The following is a 24,399-nucleotide window of genomic DNA, read 5'->3' on the forward strand; positions in this document are numbered from 1 at the left end:
AGGGTGATAAGCAAACCAATGTTGAGTTTGTTCACGACTCAACGTCTCATTTTCAGCGTTGGTGCTCTGCTGCTAAAGTAGATTCTTTTGTTGATCTCAGTGAGCTCCTCATTTTGGAGCAGTATAAGAATGTCATCCCTTAGCGTATTGCTGCATATGTAAACGAGCAGAAGCCCTCTGCTGCGTCGAAAGCAGCAGAGTTGGCTGATGACTTTGTCTTGATGCATAAGGCCAGTTTTGTGGAGGCACGTTTTGGAGATGGTAAAGGTGCTGATGGCTTGCGTGGTGGTGCCGAGGTTGCAAAGCCAGGTCTCTCACGAAAGCCTGCTTGGACGGGGGGACATGAGTACCAGGGTGTGCAACTACTGCCATAGCGAGGGTCATCAGAAGGACCAGTGTCTGCTGCTAAAGTCAAAAGCAAAGCACAATTTGCCATTACATGCCCCAGCTATGCTTTGTTCCACAGTATCGGAGAATCCTGCTTGTGTGGCTCCTTGTATGAGCTTGAGTGAAGATGAGATGGCTGTTTGTGTAGACCCTAGTGTTAGGTCAGGGGAAGTGTCACGTAAGAAATCTGTTTGTTTGAGTCCTGGCATTGACTCGAGTGAGCTGTCAGGTAAGACACCTGTTTTTGCAGACCCCAACAGGGATTCTGGTTTTGAGCCGTTCATTGCTGATATTGTTGAGTCGTTGGTCGGAAGTGACGACCGTGTTCTGATCAAGCTGCTACGTGATACTGGTGCAAAGCACTGTTTTATTTTGGACTCTGTGTTGCCCTTTTCGCCTGATTCAGCAGCAGCACCCACCTGATCTCCCCCCATGTGTGCCAAGAGAAGTTGGTGGCCAGGGAGGTTGTTCAGGAGAGCATGGGGTTTAGCCCCAATGACTTGGTGTTTGGCCATTCTGTGCGTGGTCCTCTGGCCGTGCTGCAGAATGGGATGGTCCAAGGTTAGGCACCTAAAAACGTGGTAGACTATGTTAATGGGTTTTGTCGTTGTTTACATGTTGCTATTTAGGTGGCAAGAAAAAACTTGGAGGGTGCTCAAGTAAATCAGAAGAGAATGTACAACTGCAAAGCTGAGCAACATCAGTTTAGCCCGGGAGATCAGGTGCTAGCTCTCTTGCCGCTCCAGGCATTACCCTTTCAGGCGAAGTTTGCTGGTCTCTATACAGTTGAGAAGCAGGTCTCTGATCAGAACTACTTGATTTCTTCCCCAAATCGGAGGAAGTCATCTCAGCTGGGCCATGTAAACTTGCTTAAGTTGTACTATGCTTGTGATGTTTCTGTTACTAGTGACTCAGTTGCCCAGAAAGTGGTTGTTGACCCTAAATTAACTGACAACTCTGTACTTTCAGGTCCTGATGTACCAGGATTGGGGTTGGGCAGTGAGAGGGATGTAGTAGGGCCAGATGATCCCGTCATGTGTGGTAGGCTAAAGAATTCTGCGTCATTAAGTCAGTTGGACAGTTTGTTGTGCCATTTGCCTGTGTAACAGAGAACTGAGCTGAACTGAATGGAATTGATCAGAAAGTTCCCAATGTTGTTTGGCGATACACTGACACGTACAGCTCTTGTCGAGCATGATATTGCAGTTGGTACCAGTCCTCCTATATGTAATATGTTGGATAACCACATTGCAGTGCCATCTTCTTCCAGCTGGGCCTCAGCCATCTTACTGGTTGGTAAGTCAGATGAGTCCCCACTGCTTTGTAATGACTACCGTGTGGTTAATAAGGTCGCTAAGGCAGATTCCTACCCCTTGCCCCACATGGAGGACAGCATTGATCTGGTTGGTTCTGCTAAGTTTGTTAGCAAGTTGACTTACTGAAAAGGTACTGGCAGGTTCCTTTGACTTTAACAAGAAATATCTGCCTTTGTGAACCCATTTAGCTTGTTTGAGTACACTGTAACGAGTTTTGGCCTTCGCAATGCCCCTGCAACGTTGCAGCGCTTCATGAACCTAAAGGTTGCTGGTCTTGAGGGTTGCACTGTTTACCTGGATGACGTTTTGGTGTTTAGTGACACATGGGTCATGATCATATCCAACGCATCAGTGCTTTGTTCGGCTGCCTGGCTGAGGTGCATCTCACAGTCAACCTGGCCAAATGTGAGTTCGCCAGGGCGACACTGACATACCTTGGCCGGGTGATTGGAGAGGGACAGGCACGTCAGTGGACACAAAAGTTCAGGCCGTCATGCAGTATTTGGTACCCACAACTAAGAAGGAACTCATTCGGTTCCCGGGGTTGGTCAGGTTCTATCGTGCTTTTTTAAAGAACTTTTCCACAATGGTTGCACCCCTGACAGATTTGCCAAAGTTTGTATGGTCTGCCAAATGTCAGCTGGTATTTGAGAATGTTAAGACCCTGTTGTGTGCTGCTCCTGTTTTCTCTCCTTTCCCTGGCTGACTCCACAGGGACACCTTGGTTTTTGGTTTGGTAATGTTGGTCTGAGTGCTCCCTTTAGTTATGTTTGCACTCTACAAAACAGGGCCAAAACTGGCCAAAAAGTCACAATATAGCATGTCCAAAAAAATGTCTGGAAACCGGTTATTATAGCTTGTAGAGATACATCATAGTAAAGCATGTTGAAAATGTCATGTCAAAAAGTCATAATATAGCATGTCTGTATAGTATGGCGAAAAATCTCAAATTTTGACCTGGCAGAAAAATGGCTGAAAACAGCTTATTATATCTCGTAGAGACGTGTCATAATATAGCATGTTGAAAACGGGGTCAAAAAAGACCAAAAAGGCATAATATTGCATTTAGAAAAGAAGGCACAAAAATGCATAATATAGTATTATGAAAAATATCAAATTTTGACATGTCCAAAAAACTGCTGAAAACCGCTTGTTATAGCTTGTAGACACGTGTCATAGTATAGCATGTTGAAAACAGGGCCAATAATGGCCAAAAAGGAAGAAAAAATGGCAGAAAAACGCATTGTATAGTATTGCCAAAAATATCTAATTTTGACATGTCAAAAAAATGGCTGAAAACTGCTTACAATAACTTGTAAAGACATGCCACAGTATAGGATGTCTGAAAAAAGTCATAATATAGCAAGTCGAAAAAATGGCCAAAAATCGCATAGTATAGTATGGTGACAAAAAGGGCAAAAAAGGCAAAGGGCAAAAGTCATAAAATAGCATGTCAAAAAAATAGTATGGCGAAAGATCGGTCCCAAAAATGGCTGAAAACCACTTATTATAATAATAGCATATTATTAGCAATAGCATAGCATGTCAAAAAAGGGCCCCAAAAAAAGCAAAAAAGGTCAAAATTTAGCATGTTGAAAAAATGGCGAAAAACCACATACTATAGCATTGGTAAATGTCTCAAATTTTGACATGTCCAAAAAATTGTTGAAAACCACTTATTATAGGTCAGAGAGACGTACAATAGCATAGCATGTTGAAAAAAGGGCCCAAAAAGGGCCAAAAAGTCAAAATTTAGCATGTTGAAAAAATGGCGAAAAACAGCATACTATAGCATTGGTAAAAATCTCAAATGTTGACATGTCCCAAAAATGGCTGAAAACCACTTATTATAGGTCAGAGAGACGTACAATAGCATAGCATGTTGAAAAAAGGGCCCAAAAAGGGCCAAAAAGTCAAAATTTAGCATGTTGAAAAAATGGCGAAAAACAGCATACTATAGCATTGGTAAAAATCTCAAATGTTGACATGTCCCAAAAATGGCTGAAAACCACTTATTATAGCTCACAGAGTTGCACAATAGCATAGCATGTTGAAAAATGGCCCAAAAAAAGCCAAAAAGTCAAAATTTAACATGGTGAAAAAATGGCGAAAAACCGCATTGGTAAAAGTCTTGAATTTTGACATGTCCAAAAAATAATTGAAAACAACTTATTATAGTTCATAGAGATGCGCAATAGCATAGCATGTTGAAAAAAGGGCCCAAAAAACGTCAAAAAGTCATAATTTAGCACGTTGAAAAAATGGCCAGAAACCGCTTACTATAGCATTGGTAAAAATGTCAAATTTTGACATGTCCAAAAAATCATTGAAAACAACTTTTTATAGCTCATAGACTTGCGCAATAGCATAGCATGTTGAAAAAGGGCCCAAAAGAAGGGCAAAAGTCATAATTTAGCATGTTGAAAAAATGGCCAAAAACCGCATACTATAGCATTGGTGAAAATGTCAAATTTTGACATGTCCAAAAAATTGTTGAAAACCACTCATTATAGCTCAGATAGACACGCAATAGCATAGCATGTTATGCTATTTCCCAAAAATAGCTGAAAAGCCCTTAATGTAGCACATAAAGTTGCACAATAGCATAGCATGTTGAAACAAGGGCCCAAAAAACGTCAAAAAGTCATAATTTAGCACGTTGAAAAAATGGCCAGAAACCGCATACTATAGCACTGGTAAAAATGTCAAATTTTGACATATCCCAAAAATGGCTGAAAACCACTTATTATAGCTCACAGAGTTGCGCAATAGCATAGCATGTTGAAAAAAGGGCCCAAAAAAAGGCCAAAAAGTCAAAATTTTGCATGGTGAAAAAATGGCGAAAAAACGCATACTATAGCATTGGTAAAAATGTCAAATTTTGACATTCCCAAAAAATCATTGAAAACAACTTATTATAGTTCATCGAGATGCGCAATAGCATAGCATGTTGAAAAAAGGGCCCAAAAAGGGCCAAAAAGTCATAATTTAGCATGTTGAAAAAATGGCGAAAAATCGCATACTATAGCATTGGTAAAAATGTCAAATTTTGACATATCCCAAAAATTGTTGAAAACCACTTATTATAGCTCAGATAGATGCACAATAGCATAGCATGTTGAAAAAAGGGCCCAAAAAAAGGCCAAAAAGTCAAAATTTAGCATGGTGAAAAAATGGCGAAACAAAAAAAAAAACGCATACTATAGCATTGGTAAAAATGTCAAATTTTGACATTTCCAAAAAATCATTGAAAACCACTTATTATAGCTCAGATAGACGCATAATAGCATAGCATGTTGAAAAAAGGGCCCAAAAAAAAGGCCAAAAAGTCAAAATTTTGCATGGTGAAAAAATGGCGAAAAAAAACGCATACTATAGCATTGGTAAAAATGTCAAATTTTGACATTTCCAAAAAATCACTGAAAACAACTTATTATAGTTCATAGAGATGCGCAATAGCATAGCATGTTGAAAAAAGGGCCCAAAAACGGCCAAAAAGTCATAATTTAGCATGTTGAAAAAATGGCGAAAAACCGCATACTATAGCATTGGTAAAAATGTCAAATTTTGACATATCCCAAAAATTGTTGAAAACCACTTATTATAGCTCAGATAGGCGCACAATAGCATAGCATGTTGAAAAAAGGGCCCCAAAAAAGGCCAAAAAGTCAAAATTTAGCATGGTGAAAAAATGGCGAAAAAACGCATACTATAGCATTGGTAAAAATGTCAAATTTTGACATTTCCAAAAAAATCATTGAAAACCACTTATTATAGCTCAGATAGACGCATAATAGCATAGCATGTTGAAAAAAGGGCCCAAAAAAAGGCCAAAAAGTCAAAATTTGCATGGTGAAAAAATGGCGAAAAAACGCATTGGTAAAAATGTCAAATTTTGACATGTCCAAAAAATCATTGAAAACAACTTATTATAGTTCATAGAGATGCGCAATAGCATAGCATGTTGACAAAAAGGGCCCAAAAAACGTCAAAAAGTCATAATTTAGCATGGTGAAAAAATGGCGAAAAAAACGCATACTATAGCATTGGTAAAAATGTCAAATTTTGACATGTCCCAAAAATGGCTGAAAACCACTTATTATAGCTCAGATAGACGCATAATAGCATAGCATGTTGAAAAAAGGGCCCAAAAAAAGGCCCAAAAAGTCAAAATTTAGCATGGTGAAAAAATGGCGAAAAATCGCATACTATAGCATTGGTAAAAATGTCAAATTTTGGCATTTCCAAAAAATCATTGAAAACAACTTATTATAGTTCATAGAGATGCGCAATAGCATAGCATGTTGAAAAAAGGGCCCAAAAAGGGCCAAAAATTCATAATTTAGCATGTTGAAAAAATGGCGAAAAAACGCATACTATAGCATTGGTAAAAATGTCAAATTTTGACATTTCCAAAAAATCATTGAAAAGAACTTATTATAGCTCAGATAGACGCATAATAGCATAGCATGTTGAAAAAAGGGCCCAAAAAAACGTCAAAAAGTCATAAATTTAGCATGGTGAAAAAATGGCGAAAAAAACGCATACTATAGCATTGGTAAAAATGTCAAATTTTGACATGTCCAAAAAATCATTGAAAACCACTTATTATAGCTCACAGAGTTGCGCAATCGCATAGCATGTTGAAAAAAGGGCCCAAAAAGGGCCAAAAAGTCATAATTTAGCATGTTGAAAAAATGGCGAAAAATCGCATACTATAGCATTGGTAAAAATGTCAAATTTTGACATTTCCAAAAAATGGCTGAAAACCACTTATTATAGCTCAGATAGACGCATAATAGCATAGCATGTTGAAAAAAGGGCCCAAAAAAAGTCAAAAAGTCATAATTTAGCATGGTGAAAAAATGGCGAAAAAACGCATACTATAGCATTGGTAAAAATCTCAAATTTTGACATGTCCCAAAAATCATTGAAAACCACTTATTATAGCTCACAGAGTTGCGCAATCGCATAGCATGTTGAAAAAAGGGCCCAAAAAGGGCCAAAAAGTCATAATTTAGCATGGTGAAAAAATGGCGAAAAAACGCATACTATAGCATTGGTAAAAATGTCAAATTTTGACATTTCCAAAAAATCATTGAAAACCACTTATTATAGCTCAGATAGACGCACAATAGCATAGCATGTTGAAAAAAGGGCCCAAAAAAAGGCCAAAAAGTCAAAATTTAGCATGGTGAAAAAATGGCGAAAAAAAACGCATACTATATAGCATTGGTAAAAAATGTCAAATTTTGACATTTCCCAAAAAATCATTGAAAACAACTTATTATAGTTCATAGAGATGCGCAATAGCATAGCATGTTGACAAAAGGGCCCAAAAAAATGTCAAAAAGTCATAATTTAGCATGGTGAAAAAATGGCAAAAAACCGCATACTATAGCATTGGTAAAAATCTCAAATTTTGACATGTCCCAAAAAATGGCTGAAAACCACTTATTATAGCTGATAGGCTTTGCAATCACATAACATGTTGAAAAAAGGGCCCAAAAAAGGGCCAAAAAGTCCAAATTTAGCATGGTGAAAAAATGGCGAAAAAAACAGCATACTATAGCATTGGTAAAAATGTCAAATTTTGACATGTCCAAAAAATTGTTGAAAACCACTTATTATAGCTCAGATAGACGCATAATAGCATAGCATGTTGAAAAAAAGGGCCCAAAAAAGGCCAAAAAGTCAAAATTTAGCATGTTGAAAAAAATGGCGAAAAAACGCATACTATAGCATTGGTAAAAATCTCAAATTTTGACATGTCCAAAAAATCATTGAAAACAACTTATTATAGTTCATAGAGATGCGCAATAGCATAGCATGTTGAAAAAAAGGGCCCAAAAAGGGCCAAAAAGTCATCATAATTTAGCATGTTGAAAAAATGGCAAAAAAACGCATACTATAGCATTGGTAAAAATCTCAAATTTTGACATATCCCAAAAATTGTTGAAAACCACTTATTATAGCTCAGATAGGCGCACAATAGCATAGCATGTTGAAAAAGGGCCCAAAAAAAGGCCAAAAAGTCAAATTTAGCATGGTGAAAAAATGGCGAAAAAACGCATACTATAGCATTGGTAAAAATGTCAAATTTTGACATGTCCCAAAAATGGCTGAAAACCACTTATTATAGCTCAGATAGACGCATAATAGCATAGCATGTTGAAAAAAGGGCCCAAAAAAAGGCCAAAAAGTCAAAATTTAGCATGGTGAAAAAATGGCGAAAAATCGCATACTATAGCATTGGTAAAAATGTCAAATTTTGGCATTTCCAAAAAATCATTGAAAACAACTTATTATAGTTCATAGAGATGCGCAATGCGCATAGCATGTTGAAAAAAGGGCCCAAAAAGGGCCAAAAATTCATAATTTAGCATGTTGAAAAAATGGCGAAAAAACGCATACTATAGCATTGGTAAAAATGTCAAATTTTGACATTTCCAAAAAATCATTGAAAAGAACTTATTATAGCTCAGATAGACGCATAATAGCATAGCATGTTGAAAAAAGGGCCCAAAAAACGTCAAAAAGTCATAATTTAGCATGGTGAAAAAATGGCGAAAAAACGCATACTATAGCATTGGTAAAAATCTCAAATTTTGAATGTCCAAAAATCATTGAAAACCACTTATTATAGCTCACAGAGTTGCGCAATCGCATAGCATGTTGAAAAAAGGGCCCAAAAAGGGCCAAAAAGTCATAATTTAGCATGTTGAAAAAATGGCGAAAAATCGCATACTATAGCATTGGTAAAAATGTCAAATTTTGACATATCCCAAAAAATCATTGAAAACAACTTATTATAGTTCATAGAGATGCGCAATAGCATAGCATGTTGACAAAAGGGCCCAAAAAAACGTCAAAAAGTCATAATTTAGCATGGTGAAAAAAATGGCAAAAAACCGCATACTATAGCATTGGTAAAAATCTCAAATTTTGACATGTCCCAAAAATGGCTGAAAACCACTTATTAGAGCTCAAAGAGTTGCGCGCAATAGCATAGCATGTTGAAAAAAGGGCCCAAAAAAAAGGCCCAAAAGTCCAAATTTAGCATGGTGAAAAAATAGCCAAAAAACACATACTATAGCATTGTTAAAAATGTCAAATTTTTGACATGTCCAAAAATCATTGAAAACAACTTATTATAGTTCATAGAGATGCGCAATAGCATAGCATGTTGAAAAAAGGGCCCAAAAAACGTCAAAAAGTCATAATTTAGCAAGTTGAAAAAATTGCCAGAAACTGCATATTATAGCATTGGTAAAAATCTTGAATTTTGACATTTCCCAAAAATAGCTGAAAAGCCCTTAATATATAGCACATAAAGTTGCACAATAGCATAGCATGTTGAAAAAAGGGCCGAAAATAGCTAAAAAAAAAAGTCATAATTTAGCATGATGAAAAAATGGCCAAAATCCGCATACTATAGCATTGGTGAAAATCTCAAATTTTGACATGTCTAAAGAATATTTTGAAATCCACTTATTACAGTTCACAGAGATGTGCAATAGCATAGCATGTTGAAAAAAGTGCCCAAAAACTGTCAAAAAGTCATAATTTGGCACGTTGAAAAAATGGCCAGAAAACCGCTTACTATAGCATTGGTAAAAAATCTTGAATTTTGACATTTCCAAAAAATAGCTGAAAACCCCTTATTATATCACATAGAGTTGTGCAATAGCATAACATGTTGAAAAAAGGGCCCAAAAAAGGCCAAAAAGTCAAAATTTAGCGTGTTGAAAAAATGGCGAAAAACAGCATACTATAGCATTGGTAAAAATGTCAAATTTTGACATGTCCCAAAAATGGCTTGAAAACCACTTATTATAGCTCACAGAGTTGCGCAATAGCATAGCATGTTGAAAGAAGGGCCCAAAAAACGTCAAAAAGTCATAATTTAGCAAGTTGAAAAAATTGCCAGAAACTGCATATTATAGCATTGGTAAAAATCTTGAATTTTGACATTTCCCAAAAATAGCTGAAAAGCCCTTAATATAGCACATAAAGTTGCACAATAGCATAGCATGTTGAAAAAAGGGCCGAAAATAGCTAAAAAAAAAAGTCATAATTTAGCATGATGAAAAAATGGCCAAAATCCGCATACTATAGCATTGGTGAAAATCTCAAATTTTGACATGTCTAAAGAATATTTGAAATCCACTTATTACAGTTCACAGAGATGTGCAATAGCATAGCATGTTGAAAAAAGTGCCCAAAAACTGTCAAAAAGTCATAATTTGGCACGTTGAAAAAATGGCCAGAAACCGCTTACTATAGCATTGGTAAAAATCTTGAATTTTGACATTTCCAAAAAATAGCTGAAAACCCCTTATTATATCACATAGAGTTGTGCAATAGCATAACATGTTGAAAAAAGGGCCCAAAAAGGGACAAAAAGTCAAAATTTAGCGTGTTGAAAAAATGGCGAAAAACAGCATACTATAGCATTGGTAAAAATGTCAAATTTTGACATGTCCAAAAATGGCTGAAAACCACTTATTAGAGCTCACAGAGTTGCGCAATAGAATAGCATGTTGAAAAAGGGCCCAAAAAAAGGCCAAAAAGTCGAAATTTACCATGTTTAAAAAATGGCAAAAAAAAAAAAAAAAAAAAAAAAAATCCCAGCACACTATATCATTGGTAAAAATCTCAAATTTTGACGTCCAAAAAATATTTGAAAACCATTTATTATAGCTGACAGAGACGCGCAATAGCATGGCATATTGAAAAAATGGCCCAAAAAGGGCCAAAAAGTCATAATTTAGCAAAATGAAAAAATGGCCCAAAAAGGGCCAAAAAGTCATAATTTAGCAAAATGAAAAAATGGCTGAAAAGCACTTATTATAGCTCATAGAGTCACACCATAGCATGTATGTTGAAAAAAGGGCCCAAAAAAACGTCAAAAAGTCAAAACACATCACATTGAAAAAATGGCCAAAAACCACACACAATAGCATAGGTAAAAATCTCAAATTTTGACATGTCCAAAAAATGGCTGAAAACAGCCTATTATATGTGTCAGACATGAGTCATAGTATAGCATATTCAAATCGTCAAAAAAGGCCAAAAAGTCATACTATAGCATGTCGAAAAAAATGGCACAACACCGCATCGTGTAGTATTGTAGAAAAAATCAAATTTTGAAATGTTCGAAAAATAGCTGAAAACTGCTTATTAAAGATAGTGGAGATGCGCAATAGTATAGCACATCTTAAAGAAATGACAAAAAGGGCCAAACACTCATAATATCCATTGTCGAAAACATGGCCAAAAACTGCATAGTATAGTATGGCAAAAAATTACTAAATTTGACATGTCCAAAAAATGGCTTAAAAATGCTTATTATAACTCGTAGACATGTGTCATTGTATAGCATATTTAAAACGGGGTCAAAAAAGGCCAGAAAGTCATAATACAGTATGTCAAAAAAAAATGGCACAAAACTGCATAGTATAGAACGGCGAAAAATGACGTCCAAAAAATCGCTTATTATACCTCGTAGAAATGCCTCATAGCATAGCATGTTGTAAAAATGGCCAAAAAGTCATAGTATAGGATGTCAATAAAAAGGCCTAAACATCATATAATAGCATGTTGAAAAAATGGCCGCAAACTGCATAGTAGAGTATGCTGAAAAATCTCAAATTTTGACATGTCCCAAAAATGGCTGAACAGCATACTATAGTATAACTTTTTATTTATATTTTGGACAACACAGTGTAGTGACGTTTTTTCTACTACTTTGCGATGACACTATAGTATCATTTTTTGTGCTATTTTGGATGACACCCTTTAGTATCAATCAGTTTGGGGTTTTTTTTGTTATTGTTTTTTATTTTTGCGGCAGCATCCAATCATCTGACTTTTTTGTGCCATTTTTGACATATTTTAATATGACTTTTTTTTATCCCATTTTGATGAAATAACTAGTTTGTCTTTCAAAATAGCATAAAAAAGTCACAGTATAGTATTTCATCCCAAATAGCACAATAAGTCATAGTATACTATGACATCAGAAATTGTATCATAAAAAACATCAATATAATGGGTCATAAAAAAGTCATATTGTGTCATAAAAATGACATGTAAAGTAATGTAAATTATGTCCAAAGACAATGTCATAGTATATAGTATGGTTTGTCAAAAAATGTCAGCATTGTGTGTCATAAAAAATGTACTAGTGTAGTTAGTCAAAAAAATTATTATTTCATAAAAAGTCATAGTATGGGATGTCATTTAAGATGATAGTAGTTTATAATAAGGAAAGTCTTTAGTGTATTATGCCATGATATTGACAGTAAAGTACATGATAAAACATGACATAGAATGCCATAACCCGAATTACTACCTCACAGTTGTATGCCTTCGTGCACCAGTCAAGTACAACTTACTTTACATCCATGTCTGTGAAAACATGGATGCTTCACACACACACACACACACACACACACAAAATTAGCGTCACAAATTTAGAATCTGACCAAATGTGTCCCCGTCCGTTCCTGTATGTTTGACGCTGAGTAAGGGCCAGAAAAGTGTTTTGGGTTTTTTCATAATATTATGATGTCACAGTTGACCTTTGACATTGTGGATATAAAATGATTAGACATTTGTGTGAAAATATAGGCATAGAAATTCTTGAGTTATAGCCGAAAACATGCTTTATCGTGACCTTGACCTTTGACCACCAGATTTGAATCAGTTTATTCTTGAGTCCAATTGAATGTTTGAGTCAAATTTGAAGTAAGTTCCATAAAGTCTTGTAATGATCACCTCTCTGTGTACTGCAACGCACGCCGACGTGAGGACGTAACCTGGACACACTGGGTCAGACAGGAGTCACCCCCTGGATCGACATGCTGCTGTTGCTACATCTGGGACTCTAAACTTTATATCTGTTTCTGCTTTTACAAAAGTATGACCTGTGAAGAATATCTGAGCTTCCCTGCAAACATTAAACGAGCAGTGTGACGTCAACAAGCTGTTTGAGTCATATTTCACTGTCACACTGTCTCTACAGTGTTCTTGAGATATTGCGTTTACAAGAGGGACAAATACTTGGCCACAGCCACCTTGAACTTCGACCACCAAAAAAAACAGTTCATCCTTGAGTCCAAATGGATGTTTGTAAGTATGTTCACCCATTATAGTGTACACAACATCTTAATATTTTCTTCAAAGTTAGCACAGACAACCCGTAAACATAATGCCTCCAGTCTTATCACAGTCAGCTGTGATAATCTGCTGACCTGTCTGCCCAGTGCCCAGTGGGATGGGCTCCAACGCCTATGAACCTTAATAGGATAAACTATCCGAATAATGAATGAAACAGAATGCTTAGACAACAGGAAAAAAAACAAACCAATAAACATGATTTCCTTTTTAAACTTTAAATTTAATTTTCTTTACTTTGGGGGAAAAAAGCTCAAATATGGGAGGGCATCTTCAACAAAATCCCACACCAATAACAATTATCAACAAATAAAGTTAAAGAATATCATACAAAACATCTCTTGTAACACTGTTAAATAGGCTGTGTCTCATTATCCACTAGGGGCAGGACTATAGCTAATGCTCCCTGATACAGGAGTTCAGTGGCTGTGTGCTTCCTCATACAACAGAGCAGCAGGCATGCAACACAATGATGGAGGCAATCCAGAAGAAAAAAAAATCTTTTTCTTTTTTTTCCTTTTTTTTTTTTTTTTTTTTTTTTTTACAGTTGATGGAGATGGGAATGGCAGAGAGGAAAACACATTTGTGATGCACAAAGGCAGCAGATTCAAACACCTGGGATACACTTTGCACCTCCTCTTTGTAAAAAAAACTGGAGAAGATGAAGTGTCAGGATGAGAAGGTTGTACACTGTAGTTACATATTGGTTTTCTGAAGAATTTAGGAGACGTAACTAATCCGGTAATGCCCTTGTTAATAATCCTATGCTGCCTTTTTCCCTCTTGCATTTGTTCATTGGTCACGACAGAGACTGCAGCATCCTGGAATGATATGCCAGCATCTGACAAGAATGTGATCTATTTTGCACACAGCTTGACAGCACTGCTCTCGTCTTAGCCTCCAGTTAGGATAAAATTATCAGTTATATCAAAGCTGGTTGCAAAAACCTTCAAAGTAAACGGTCACATACAAGTTGCTTCAGAAACATCTGTCTGTTTGTATGTGCACCTTACACACCTACACACACTGAGGAGCTTTGAGGTGGAGATTTTATGCATTAAAATGGAAATAATGACAAAAATATTACTTAAAATACCATCACTTCAAAAAAAAAAAACAAAAAAACTTAATCTATACACATTGCATGTACTCATTAAAGTGACTGAGCCAGTTAGAATTCTAGACAGTAGTTAGATTTAGCAGCAAATTCTCTTCTCAATAAATATAGATGTACAGTATATAAATGTCTCTTATAGGTCAGGTTCAGGCCAGACCTTGAAAGGGGGTCGGTCGCACTGTGGACGAGTTTCCCAAGTAGCTTGGGGGGAGTGATGATGATGGGGATGCTCAACGCCAACATCCATCTCGGGTTACTGATCCATTTTGCATGACTGTACAGCTGGGAGATGCTTCCCAAATAAAAAAAGAAATACAGTCCAGAGAATCTAAAACAGCATGCTTTGTCTTCTGCTCTTTCCGTTACCTGAGGGGAGAGAAAAGAAAGGTTATTATTGTGTCAAGGTATGCGTGTCATTTTTTGACATACTATACCGACATTATATGACATACTGTGCTATGACATTTTTGACACCCTATAACTATAACTTTTTATGACATAATATACTTAACTTTTTTTTTCTTTGAAGGTTTTTGCAGCAAGCTTTGATATAACTGATAATTTTATCCTAATTAAAGGCTAATAAGAGAGCAGTGCAAAAGAGATCACATTCTTGTAAGATGCAGGCATATCATTCCAGGATGCTGCAGTCTAAGACATTTTTTATTACATACAATACTGTTTTTGACAGTAGTACGATAAGTCATGAAAATATAGTATAGCATGTTTAATTTTTTAAAAAATCATCATATAGTAGACCCTAAAACATGTCATCGTATATGTCATAAAAAGTCATGGTGTGTTCACTTCTCCCCTGTAGGCCTCAATCACAAGCTGACTCCTTAAAATGGCACTCAGTCAACACAAATTTTAAAAAGCCTTACCAATTATTCGTTAATTAAATTGTTTTTAAATGGTGAGTTCAGCTGTTAAGTTTCAGAAAATACCTCCTGAGGGAAAAAACACCAAACCCACCTGGCATGTTGGATCCTAAAGAAGGCATACATTAAAAACACAAAATGCATATTTACAGCAATATGGTTAAAGTTACCTCAGTGGGCTCAATGAGCTGTGTCATGCTGCTGCTGACCGTGAATGGGCCCAAAAACAATAATTAACATCCTGTTGTTTTTATAACGCTAGCATCAGCTGTCAATTTCACCTCCTGCAGAATCTTTGCCCCATGTCTCCTTTGCCCCCCTGGGAGGAACGACTAACGGTTTGAAAATGTCTGATTCACAGTGAAAACACAAGCAATCACAGCATTCACACGTTCATCATTCCTCACCTGACTCCGGGTACGACGAGTTCCGGTAGCCAGGATCTCTTTGCAACTGGACCTCCTTCAGTGTGAATATGGATATGCCTGCCAGACATAAAGAGCCAGTCAGTGCAACAGAAATCACATCTTGCCAGGAGAATAGTGTCTTTGTTATGAGCCTGTAACTGATCCTCACTGTACGCTGCAATATCCTTCAACTTGCACCTTAGGGAGCCTGCCAAGTCTGCATTACTGCGTTGCCATTTCATTACTCACTCTCTGGCAGTGTGTGCACACGTGGCCCCAGGCTCCTGAAGTACGGCTGTCTCATTGCTTCATCAGCAGAGATCCTCTTTTTTGACTCATACTGAAATTTGGGGCAGGAAGAAAAACATGGTCATTAAAGAACAACAACAAAATGGAGTCAGCAATGTGTGATTGCGCCTTGATGCACTTCTCTCCAAAAATATATTCTTAATATAGCTGCAAAATGTGTCACACTGCTTTTAACATGCCAGTAATGCCTGGCAGATATCGTGAGACTCACTTTTAGGAATGACATCAGCAGGTCGATGCCATCAGTGTCCAACCTACAAGAGGGGAGATAGAGGGGCAGGCAGAGAGGTCAGGAGAGGTGGGGTGACTCACAGATGCTGGCGAGTATAAGGAAGGAAACACAGTCAACTATTCCACAGGATTTCCTTACAGGAAGGGACAAAGAGCACACACTCTTAACTAAACAAACCAATAATACTAATGTCTAACTCTGAAATCTACAAAGCTCTACATACACTGACTTCTCTTGTACCTGGGCCTGTTTAGAAACATTTGGTCATTTCCATCTTCAATGATAAAAAGACTACAAGAGAGTGGACGGGGGGAGAGTTGAAAACTGTCATTGCCAAATAAAATATCTGAAATAACCTCATTTGATAAGTTACAGCACACTGTATCTGATGTGATATAAAAAACAATGTAGAGGAGAAGCTGTTCAAGAAAGAAGTTTGCCAGTCTCACCTGGGCGCATGGTTAATGAGCGGCTGGACCTTGTACTTGGGGAACTTGTAGGACTTGAACTCGTCGATGGAGGATATTCCAGGCCAGCTGTCTTCTGTGGGAGTGCCTGTGGAGGGACATTCAATCGACCCTGTTAGTCAGGCTGTACCGTGGCAGCTGGAGGGGCTTTTCACGCTGCCACAGGGGCTACATGCCAGGGTTAATGCGATTAAAGGCTCATATTAAAAGTGTGGGTGCTCCCCTGTCAGCAGGGGGCAGCACTGACCTAACAGCCTGAAGATGAGGTGCAGCTCGTCCTCCACTGTGGAGCCTGGGAACAGGGGCCTGCCGGCAGCCATCTCGTAGAATATACAGCCGACACCCCTGACAGGAAGACACAGACAAGAGGGATTAGATCGTATACAAATGTTTGACTGAAGCTTGATCACTTATTCAAATAAAATAGTATGTGTGTTACCCCTTTGTGGATCAAAACTCTTTTATTTTTCTTTTAAATTGGATTAAACAAACAGAACCAATTCTGAAGTTTTTTTATCTTCTGATTGACTTGAGTTTGCCCTTTCAGTGACAGGCCTCCATGTCGTGTGGCAAGATGAGCCTCCAACACCCAAAATATTATCAATTTGTAATTACAAAAGCAGCCTCCATAATTCACGACCTGGATAGAGACAGAATCAAGGCACTGACAAAACAGAAATCCCAAATACAACCCCAAATCTCAGAGATGCCGAATTACACGAGATTAATATTGACACATAACCTCTGTGTTTGGCGAAATGTGTAAGGTAATTGGCTGTGGAATTTTACTTGACAAATTACGGGCATGGCAGATTAGCACGGGACTAAGATCATTGACTACTTCTGCAATTATTACAAATTACCAGAGGTCCCGAGGTTTACCCGTCCCGTGCAAATAAAGCCTTGCTACAACAGTTTTTGAAACTGGTCCAGTATTGAGAGAGATTGCTGCAGACAGCAGGAGCACAAATGGCTACCAGGTAACAACTTGAGGCAGGTGTGCACTGTCCATTTCTGTTCATTAACAATGCTTGGTTTTGCTGCTAAAACGTTAAGATTATGTTATGTTATATCTTAAAAATAACAAAAAAGGTCTCTATAGAGACTTTTAATACTATTTGCTGATCCAATCTGTTTTGTGCCAAAGTCTTGCAAAAAGAAAACCAACATTCCGAAATCTCACAGATTTTTTTACTGCATCCTTTAGCACACCTGTCTGCTGCTGCACTTCATAAGTTGCTCAGCATAAAAGCATCAAAGAAGCTCCAAACATCTGCACTTATTTCACAAATTACTGAAGCAGCAAGAGACTTCAAATAAACAGACAAAAATTAAAAACACTTTCATGGGGGCTATTGCTACTGCACCTTCACTGCGCTCACATGGACATAAATAGAGAGAAGCCAGGAGTCTAATGAGTGTTTTCTAACAGTAGTAATCCCCCCTGTTGAGCGAGGCCCACTCACCACATGTCTATCTGAGTGGAGTACTCAGAGGAGCCCAGGAGCACGTCGGGAGGCCGATACCAAAGTGTTACCACCTCATTAGAGTATGTTTTAGTGGGCACGGATTTTGCCCTTGCCAGCCCTGTGGAGCAGAAATGAGCAATAAAAACACATCCAATGGGCACGTTTAGGAGAAACTTCATATGAAGGGCTTTAACTTAAATGCCAAATATTCATCCAGTTTTCACATGACTTCCCTGTAGGAAACAGTGCTTGTAATATAGATAAAAATAGCTTCAGAAATGTAATAACAGGTGTCATCTTTCATCCAAGCGGAAGATAATTCATGTCACAGAAGTATCTTAGGGCCCTATCTTACACCCGGCGCAAAGTGGCTCACAGCGCAGTACAACTGTCACTGCTAGTGACAACACAGTGGTCATTTTATCGGCCATGCCCACACTGGATACGTAGTGAACGTACTTGCGCCCACCTTTGTGCACATGGGCATGTACGTTAAATGAAGTGTGGTCAGGCACATTGTTGGGGCATTGCTACTTTTTGCACCACTGACCCAAACAAACAAACAAACCCTGGTCTTAAGTCAGAATGTCACAGTATTTTCCTGCTATTTAAAAGAAATCGCATTGTGGATTCATCATATTGGTGAGCAATACTGGCAATACAAAGTGAGAGGTTTTTGCTGAGCGCACAGACATCATAGCAGTGATCCCACTGTAGCAAATATTGAGAGATATTTTAGCAGCAGAACTAAACACTGCTGTTATAAACTTTACTTTTAGCTTCTGAAGTAATTGAAGTTAAGCTGTTCCTTTTAAAACTTAAAACTGCACACTCTTAAAACAGGAATTGGCAGCAGCTCTGCTCTGCTCTGTTCACATTTTAGAGAATACAATTAATATTTTTGTCATTAAAGACGTATTATTTCACCAACCAGCATCCCACCTACGCCTACCTACTTTCTGAATAATGCGCACATAAAGAGAATCGGACATGACGCTGATTGGTGGAATTCATGTAACACCCAAAACAAACCTATGAATAATCACAGGACTAAATCCTGCACTTGCACCTTTTTTGCATCCAGATTATGCACACTTTATCGAGTAAAAGTAAAGTTGGACATGCCTTAAATTAACTTGTATCATGCACTCTAGATTATGCATTATAAACTGTTTAACTAGGACTCTTCAACTTTATATAGATTAATAATTGATGAAAACACTCTTTTTAGTTTTTGTTTTACCAAAATCAGCCAGTTTGAGTTCTCCTCTGTCATTGATGAGCAGATTCTGGGGCTTCAGGTCTCTGTGGAGAACTTTCCGTCTGTGACAGTACGCCAGGCCTCGCAGGATCTGGAAGAGAAAAATCTGGGAAAAGATATCTTTTTCATTAGAAACTATCATCATATCGGCAACATCAGTTTCAGGTAGTGGTGCTTAATAAATGCTGTTGCATCATCACATGCAGTTTATCGATATCTTATTTAGCAGAATAAAATCATTGAGTTTGAAATTATGCTTACAGAAACATAATATTTACATGCACTTTTCAAACAGCCTAAGATGAGTTTAACACGCAGTATTTTCTTTTTCAAAGTGACAACGAATCCAGTTTGGACAAAATAGATCTTTGTGAAATAGTAAGGTCAGGAAAAGTACGTTCCACTTTTCCTGCCACTGTCTACCCTCTACCACCAGGGGGCACACTAAGAGTTTTTCTTGCACTGACAGTAACCACAAAGTCATGGCAGTTGATGTGGTTGGCGGTGCCAGCAGGGCCGCCTGCAGAGGCTCACCTTGACATTCTGCATGCTCAGGATGTTCCCACAATCGTCCATGTACTGCTTGAGGTCTTTGTCCTAGACAAAAGGGAGAGAGAGAGACGCTGTTAGGTGAATGGAAAGGCTACAGGCACAGCAACAGTTGTGCTCCTGTATTGTCATCCTCAACTCTGCAGAGGGTCATGAATAATAATTATGTAAAATAAATTCATTTTAGCATCCGTGCACAGAATAACATGTGAGTCACTGAGGAAGTGAAGGTCGAGGTTTTGTTGGTCTCACCAGGTACTCGAAGACCAGTGTGAGCGACTTGTCTGTGTGGATGATATCGTGCAGTGTAACAATGTTGGCGTGTTTCAGGTCCTTCAGTAACGACACTAGAGGAAGAGAAAGAGGTGACAGCTGTAAAAGTGAGGATGTGATGACACTCATTGTCTTTAATGAGATGCGTAAAGTTGACTTTGTCTTATATCTGACTCTGATGTCTCTGGGTTTACACTCATGTCTCAGACTCGTAGATTTAAACAATCAACACAGTCTTAAAACAAAAATATAAAATACAGTATTCAAAGAAAAACAAAACAAAGGACAAAGAGGCCACAAGATACAAACATTGCTCTCGTAATTTTGCAGAACTTCTTTTCTACAATTGGTCTTACATTGTGACTCTAAATTAACTAACTAACTAGCTAACAATGCATTTCTACTAGAAACCTGTCTCAGTTTCAGGCACTTCAGCGATTTATTGAATGTCAGTTTACATTTATTGAACAAAACCTCATTAACACTTTCATGTAACTCTTGTAGATAAAAGTGGAGCATTATGTCCGGATAATTGTTCATAGAACAATGTCCCTTTCCCTCTTTTATGAATAAAATATGTGGAAATGCGTGGGTATGTCAGTGACCCAAGCGTGTCTGCATGTTTGTTTTTTTTATATGCCAAATAAATCAAATCAACATGACAAACTGCCTGCATGAAATACTTTCTTCCTAAGCTGTTGAGAGAAACAAACAGTGAGACAGCATACTTTTAAAGTCTTTGTTGTTCTACTAGTTGAAAAAGAAATGAGTACAGTATAGAATCATGATATTCTGGTGGCAATGTTGTATTGATACATGGATGCCAAGTATCAATATCTTTATATATAAATTACTAATATTGCAGACAGAAATTAAACTTAACTAAACTATAAAATAAACTGCTTTTTCAGGCCACTATATTCAGTTTACTTTAATAAAAAATGACTGAAGTGAGATGAAATGACTTTTAACTTGTAATAAATGTGAAAAATGTTTTATTTTGGGACCATAATTTGCAGTTGAAAAAAGTAACAATTACCAATATATTTGAATATGTTATCCCAAAACTCATATTCCAAAACGTTTCAAATTGGAATAATATTATGGTGTGACTTGAGTATTGTCATAATATCGTATCATGGTCCTCTGGTGAGTCCCGCCACTGTATCCTACCGCCACAAAATGTAATATAAAAGAATACCATCAGTAAATGACAATAAAGCCTAATGATTAATTATCTAGAGTTCTGTTTTTCTGTTATGGCAAGAAACTTCTTTCATGCTGCGAAATAAGTGATATATTCCTGGTAAGTTAACATTTTAAAACTGAAGGCGGCTGAGGGACAGGTATGAGGTTCACGGTGCAACAGTGAACCATTATTACCTTCTCTGATTGCTGTGCATGGCGCCCCCTCTTCGTGCTCCAGTCTGATCTCCTTCAGCGCCACAAGGTTGTCCGTCAGCTTACTCCTCCCCTTGAAGACTGTAGCGTACGTGCCCTGGAGGATAAAGGTGAGATAGGCTGTCAGGGGTTAAAAGTAAACTCTATAACTGTGTCTGTATGTGTTGTATCTCAATGAGAACATCAACACCTGTGAAGAAGTGAAGGTCAACAGTGAACACACACTCTTACGTACCTCCCCTAGTTTGTCCAGTTTGATGTAGGTTTCCAGCTTCCCGAATCCTATTTCTGACTGGAGGAGAGAAAAGGACAAACAGCATTAATGAGGGCAGCGTCTTTATTAGCACTGACAAGCTTACAGACACTACGGCAAATCCTTATGACGGCCTCGCAGCGACAGAGGGGGGATGTAAGGAGGTCATACACACCCAACCACCATCATAGCTAATCTGTTGTGACAAAGGACCGTTGGCTTTTGGCTTTTACAATGTGTTTGTTTATAGGGAAGCCAAGGCAAACATTATTTATAAAGCATGCTTAATACACAATGAAAACTCGAATGTGCTTTAGAGCTCCGACAATTATTTAAAGGGCAGCTCCATCATTTAAAAAAAAATGTATATCATCTGTAGCTGAACAATAGTGTTCCTCGTCATCTGAAAATTCAAATTGTGTGTACGTGTTAGCATCAAAATGCTTTTTTCACCAGCACTTTTTTCACAAGCATGCTGTTTCTGCATGATGTTGTTGCCACATGTAAACCCAATTAAAGCTGTGGAGCAACGTTAGTTCAGTTCAGAGTCACACAATAACACAAACAAAACAACTGAGGCGGCAGTACACCAGCAGCTCCTGTGTGTTGTGAGGTAAAATTACGAGTCTAGATGCATTAAAGACAATATAACTGCTTCAGTTCCCTGATGGGGCTGTCTGCTGGAAAGGTAAAGCAGTAAAATACCCTACATTTAGTGTACACTGAAACTGATTTAGATTTTTTTCAGAGGTCCTTTCTTTTGGCGGCTAAAATACGTTTTGATTCTGCCCTCGTCCAAAGCCACCAGACTCCTTTGACAGAAACAGTACTTTTACCTCACAGCATACAAGGAGTTGCTGGTCCACCAGTGCAAGGTTTCCCACACATTTATTTGCCGCAGCCTGTCACAATTAAACATCTGCTGCCATGTATTGATTTTATATTTTTGGAATTGAACCGCAAATTAGGAGTGCTACTGGAATATATATATACAGTTTGGTTATCTATTGCACCACACCGTCATCCTTTGATCAGTTAGCTTGTGTTACTGTGTGACTTTTGGAGCCGACCTAATGTGGCGTCCACACCTGTGGGCTACATTGCGCCCTTTAATCAACTATCTAAGACTCATTTTTAAACATGAATGGCAACATTTTGCTTGTTCCAGCTTCTTTAATGTTTGAGTTGATGCTTTTATTTGTCATTCGTGATTGTAAACTGGACACATTTAAACAAAAACGACAACTATTTTATCCATCCTATAGAGACAACAGACACAACAGAGTTTCTTTTGTGTCTGACTACAATACTATCTCTGGAAGGGTAAAGAACATTACTTAAAAATCCTGGGGTCTTTTTTTAAATGTGATCCTTGTGTGCAGCATATCTCTGCCTCAATGCCAAGGTTTCATTATAAAAGGGGTAAGGATATAAGGGACTTTATTGTGACATCTATGCATAGGGATCCCAACATGAAAACTACCTGGCTTGCTTAAGATGTAATGGGAATTATAGATGTGGTCGATGTAAACATAGCTTTAACACTTGTGATACTAGAGACTTTAAAAAGTAAAAAATCAGAGCATTTATTAAATGTATGTTTACACATTTTAATGTAAGCTGTCAATAAAATGAGTGTGTGTATCCCGATGTGCACTTGAACTTTGAACTTTAAACAAGCTATCTAAATCTATCACCTTGGCATTTGTCACTGTTTTCTGACATGTTACAGCTAAAATAATGACTTGATAAATCAAGAGAATACAGCAAATTCACTAATAATGGAAATAATCACTAGTTGCAGTCTTGATGTGATTTAGAAATTAGAAAAAAGTTACACTTTGTAACTGATCAGCTACAAAAAGCCCACATACAAAGTATTTCACAACTAAGATGCTTGGTATGAAAGACAGACTGAGAATCAAAGGAAAGCCAACAACTAGGAGCATGGAAACTAACTTTAAAAACAAACTGGCCCTCTGTACAGCTTGAAGACCAGATGAGCTGAGAGGTCTCGGTGCAACGCGAAGTCTCTTTGCACTTTATAAACAACTCTGCAGGGGAGCGTGTATGCAAATGCAGTGGACTGGGTGAGGCACAGTGTTCTTACTTTTCCTTCGTTCTGCTTTTGACATTCAAAGTAAAACCACAAGCCAATTATTGAAGTTGTTAACAAAGTGAATGCTTGGGTGAAATGTAAAGACTTGACAACAGGCTGAGTGGAGGAGATAAGACAGGACAAGGTGTGAGCTCTCACTCTCTCACTTCTGTTTCTAGCTGCCTTTAAATAAAACACAACTATCTTTATGTGTTGCAGCCTCTCCCTGACAGCCTCTGTGTGTCTATTTCTCTCTGTTTCCGCCTGATTCTCCTCCGCTGCCGATTCTCAAATCAGCACTGCTCACTCTCAGACGTGGGCAGCAAATACTGTGCATTTACATAAGCACAGTTTAGAGGTACCAGTGCTAGAGTTTTTTGAAATATAACATTTCACAGGAAAATATTGAACTTTGTATTCCACTAAATTTATCTGACAATTCAGGCTAAGAACTGCCCTGCAGAATCCGATTTTAGATCCAAAATGTTAGATAAGACTATGGTTGGGAGAAGCGATGTGCCATGAAATGTTGAATGTATTTGTCAAACTTCAGAGTCTTTGGGTTTCTGAGACCATTGCAGGCAATGCTGAAAAACAATGAGACTGAACGAATGTGATGAACTATCTTGATTTGTCAGATTAATATGTGTTATTAGCCAAAAGCAGACCTATTTGGTCCTCAATTGATAGAGGCATAAGGCATATAGGGCTGCAACTTACCATTGTTTTACTGTCAATTACTTTCTCAATAAATCATTTAGTTGTTTGCTCTGTAAAACTGCAGAAAATGGTAAAAAA

At 37.7% G+C, this 24,399-nt stretch overlaps 1 protein-coding gene across 3 annotated transcripts in view; it reads right to left on the reverse strand.

Moving 5' to 3' along the window:
* Nucleotides 1-13,086: 13,086 nt before the first annotated feature.
* Nucleotides 13,087-24,399, reverse strand: part of LOC121949861 (cyclin-dependent kinase 17-like) — a 40,627-nt gene continuing 29,314 nt past the window's right edge. For 2 of the 3 annotated variants that reach the window (XM_042495669.1, XM_042495670.1), the window contains 12 exons: nucleotides 21,486-21,542; nucleotides 21,233-21,347; nucleotides 19,829-19,923; nucleotides 19,562-19,624; nucleotides 19,010-19,133; nucleotides 17,764-17,884; nucleotides 16,545-16,642; nucleotides 16,280-16,385; nucleotides 15,810-15,852; nucleotides 15,539-15,629; nucleotides 15,290-15,367; nucleotides 13,087-14,367 (listed from right to left, as the gene is read on the reverse strand). In XM_042495669.1, the coding sequence (XP_042351603.1) occupies nucleotides 14,330-14,367; nucleotides 15,290-15,367; nucleotides 15,539-15,629; nucleotides 15,810-15,852; nucleotides 16,280-16,385; nucleotides 16,545-16,642; nucleotides 17,764-17,884; nucleotides 19,010-19,133; nucleotides 19,562-19,624; nucleotides 19,829-19,923; nucleotides 21,233-21,347; nucleotides 21,486-21,542 (1,029 nt within the window). In that variant the 3' untranslated portion in view covers nucleotides 13,087-14,329. The other variant, XM_042495671.1, reaches the window with a different exon arrangement.

This window comes from Plectropomus leopardus, chromosome 11 (genome assembly GCF_008729295.1).
Source record: "Plectropomus leopardus isolate mb chromosome 11, YSFRI_Pleo_2.0, whole genome shotgun sequence".
Lineage (NCBI taxonomy): Eukaryota > Metazoa > Chordata > Actinopteri > Perciformes > Serranidae > Plectropomus > Plectropomus leopardus.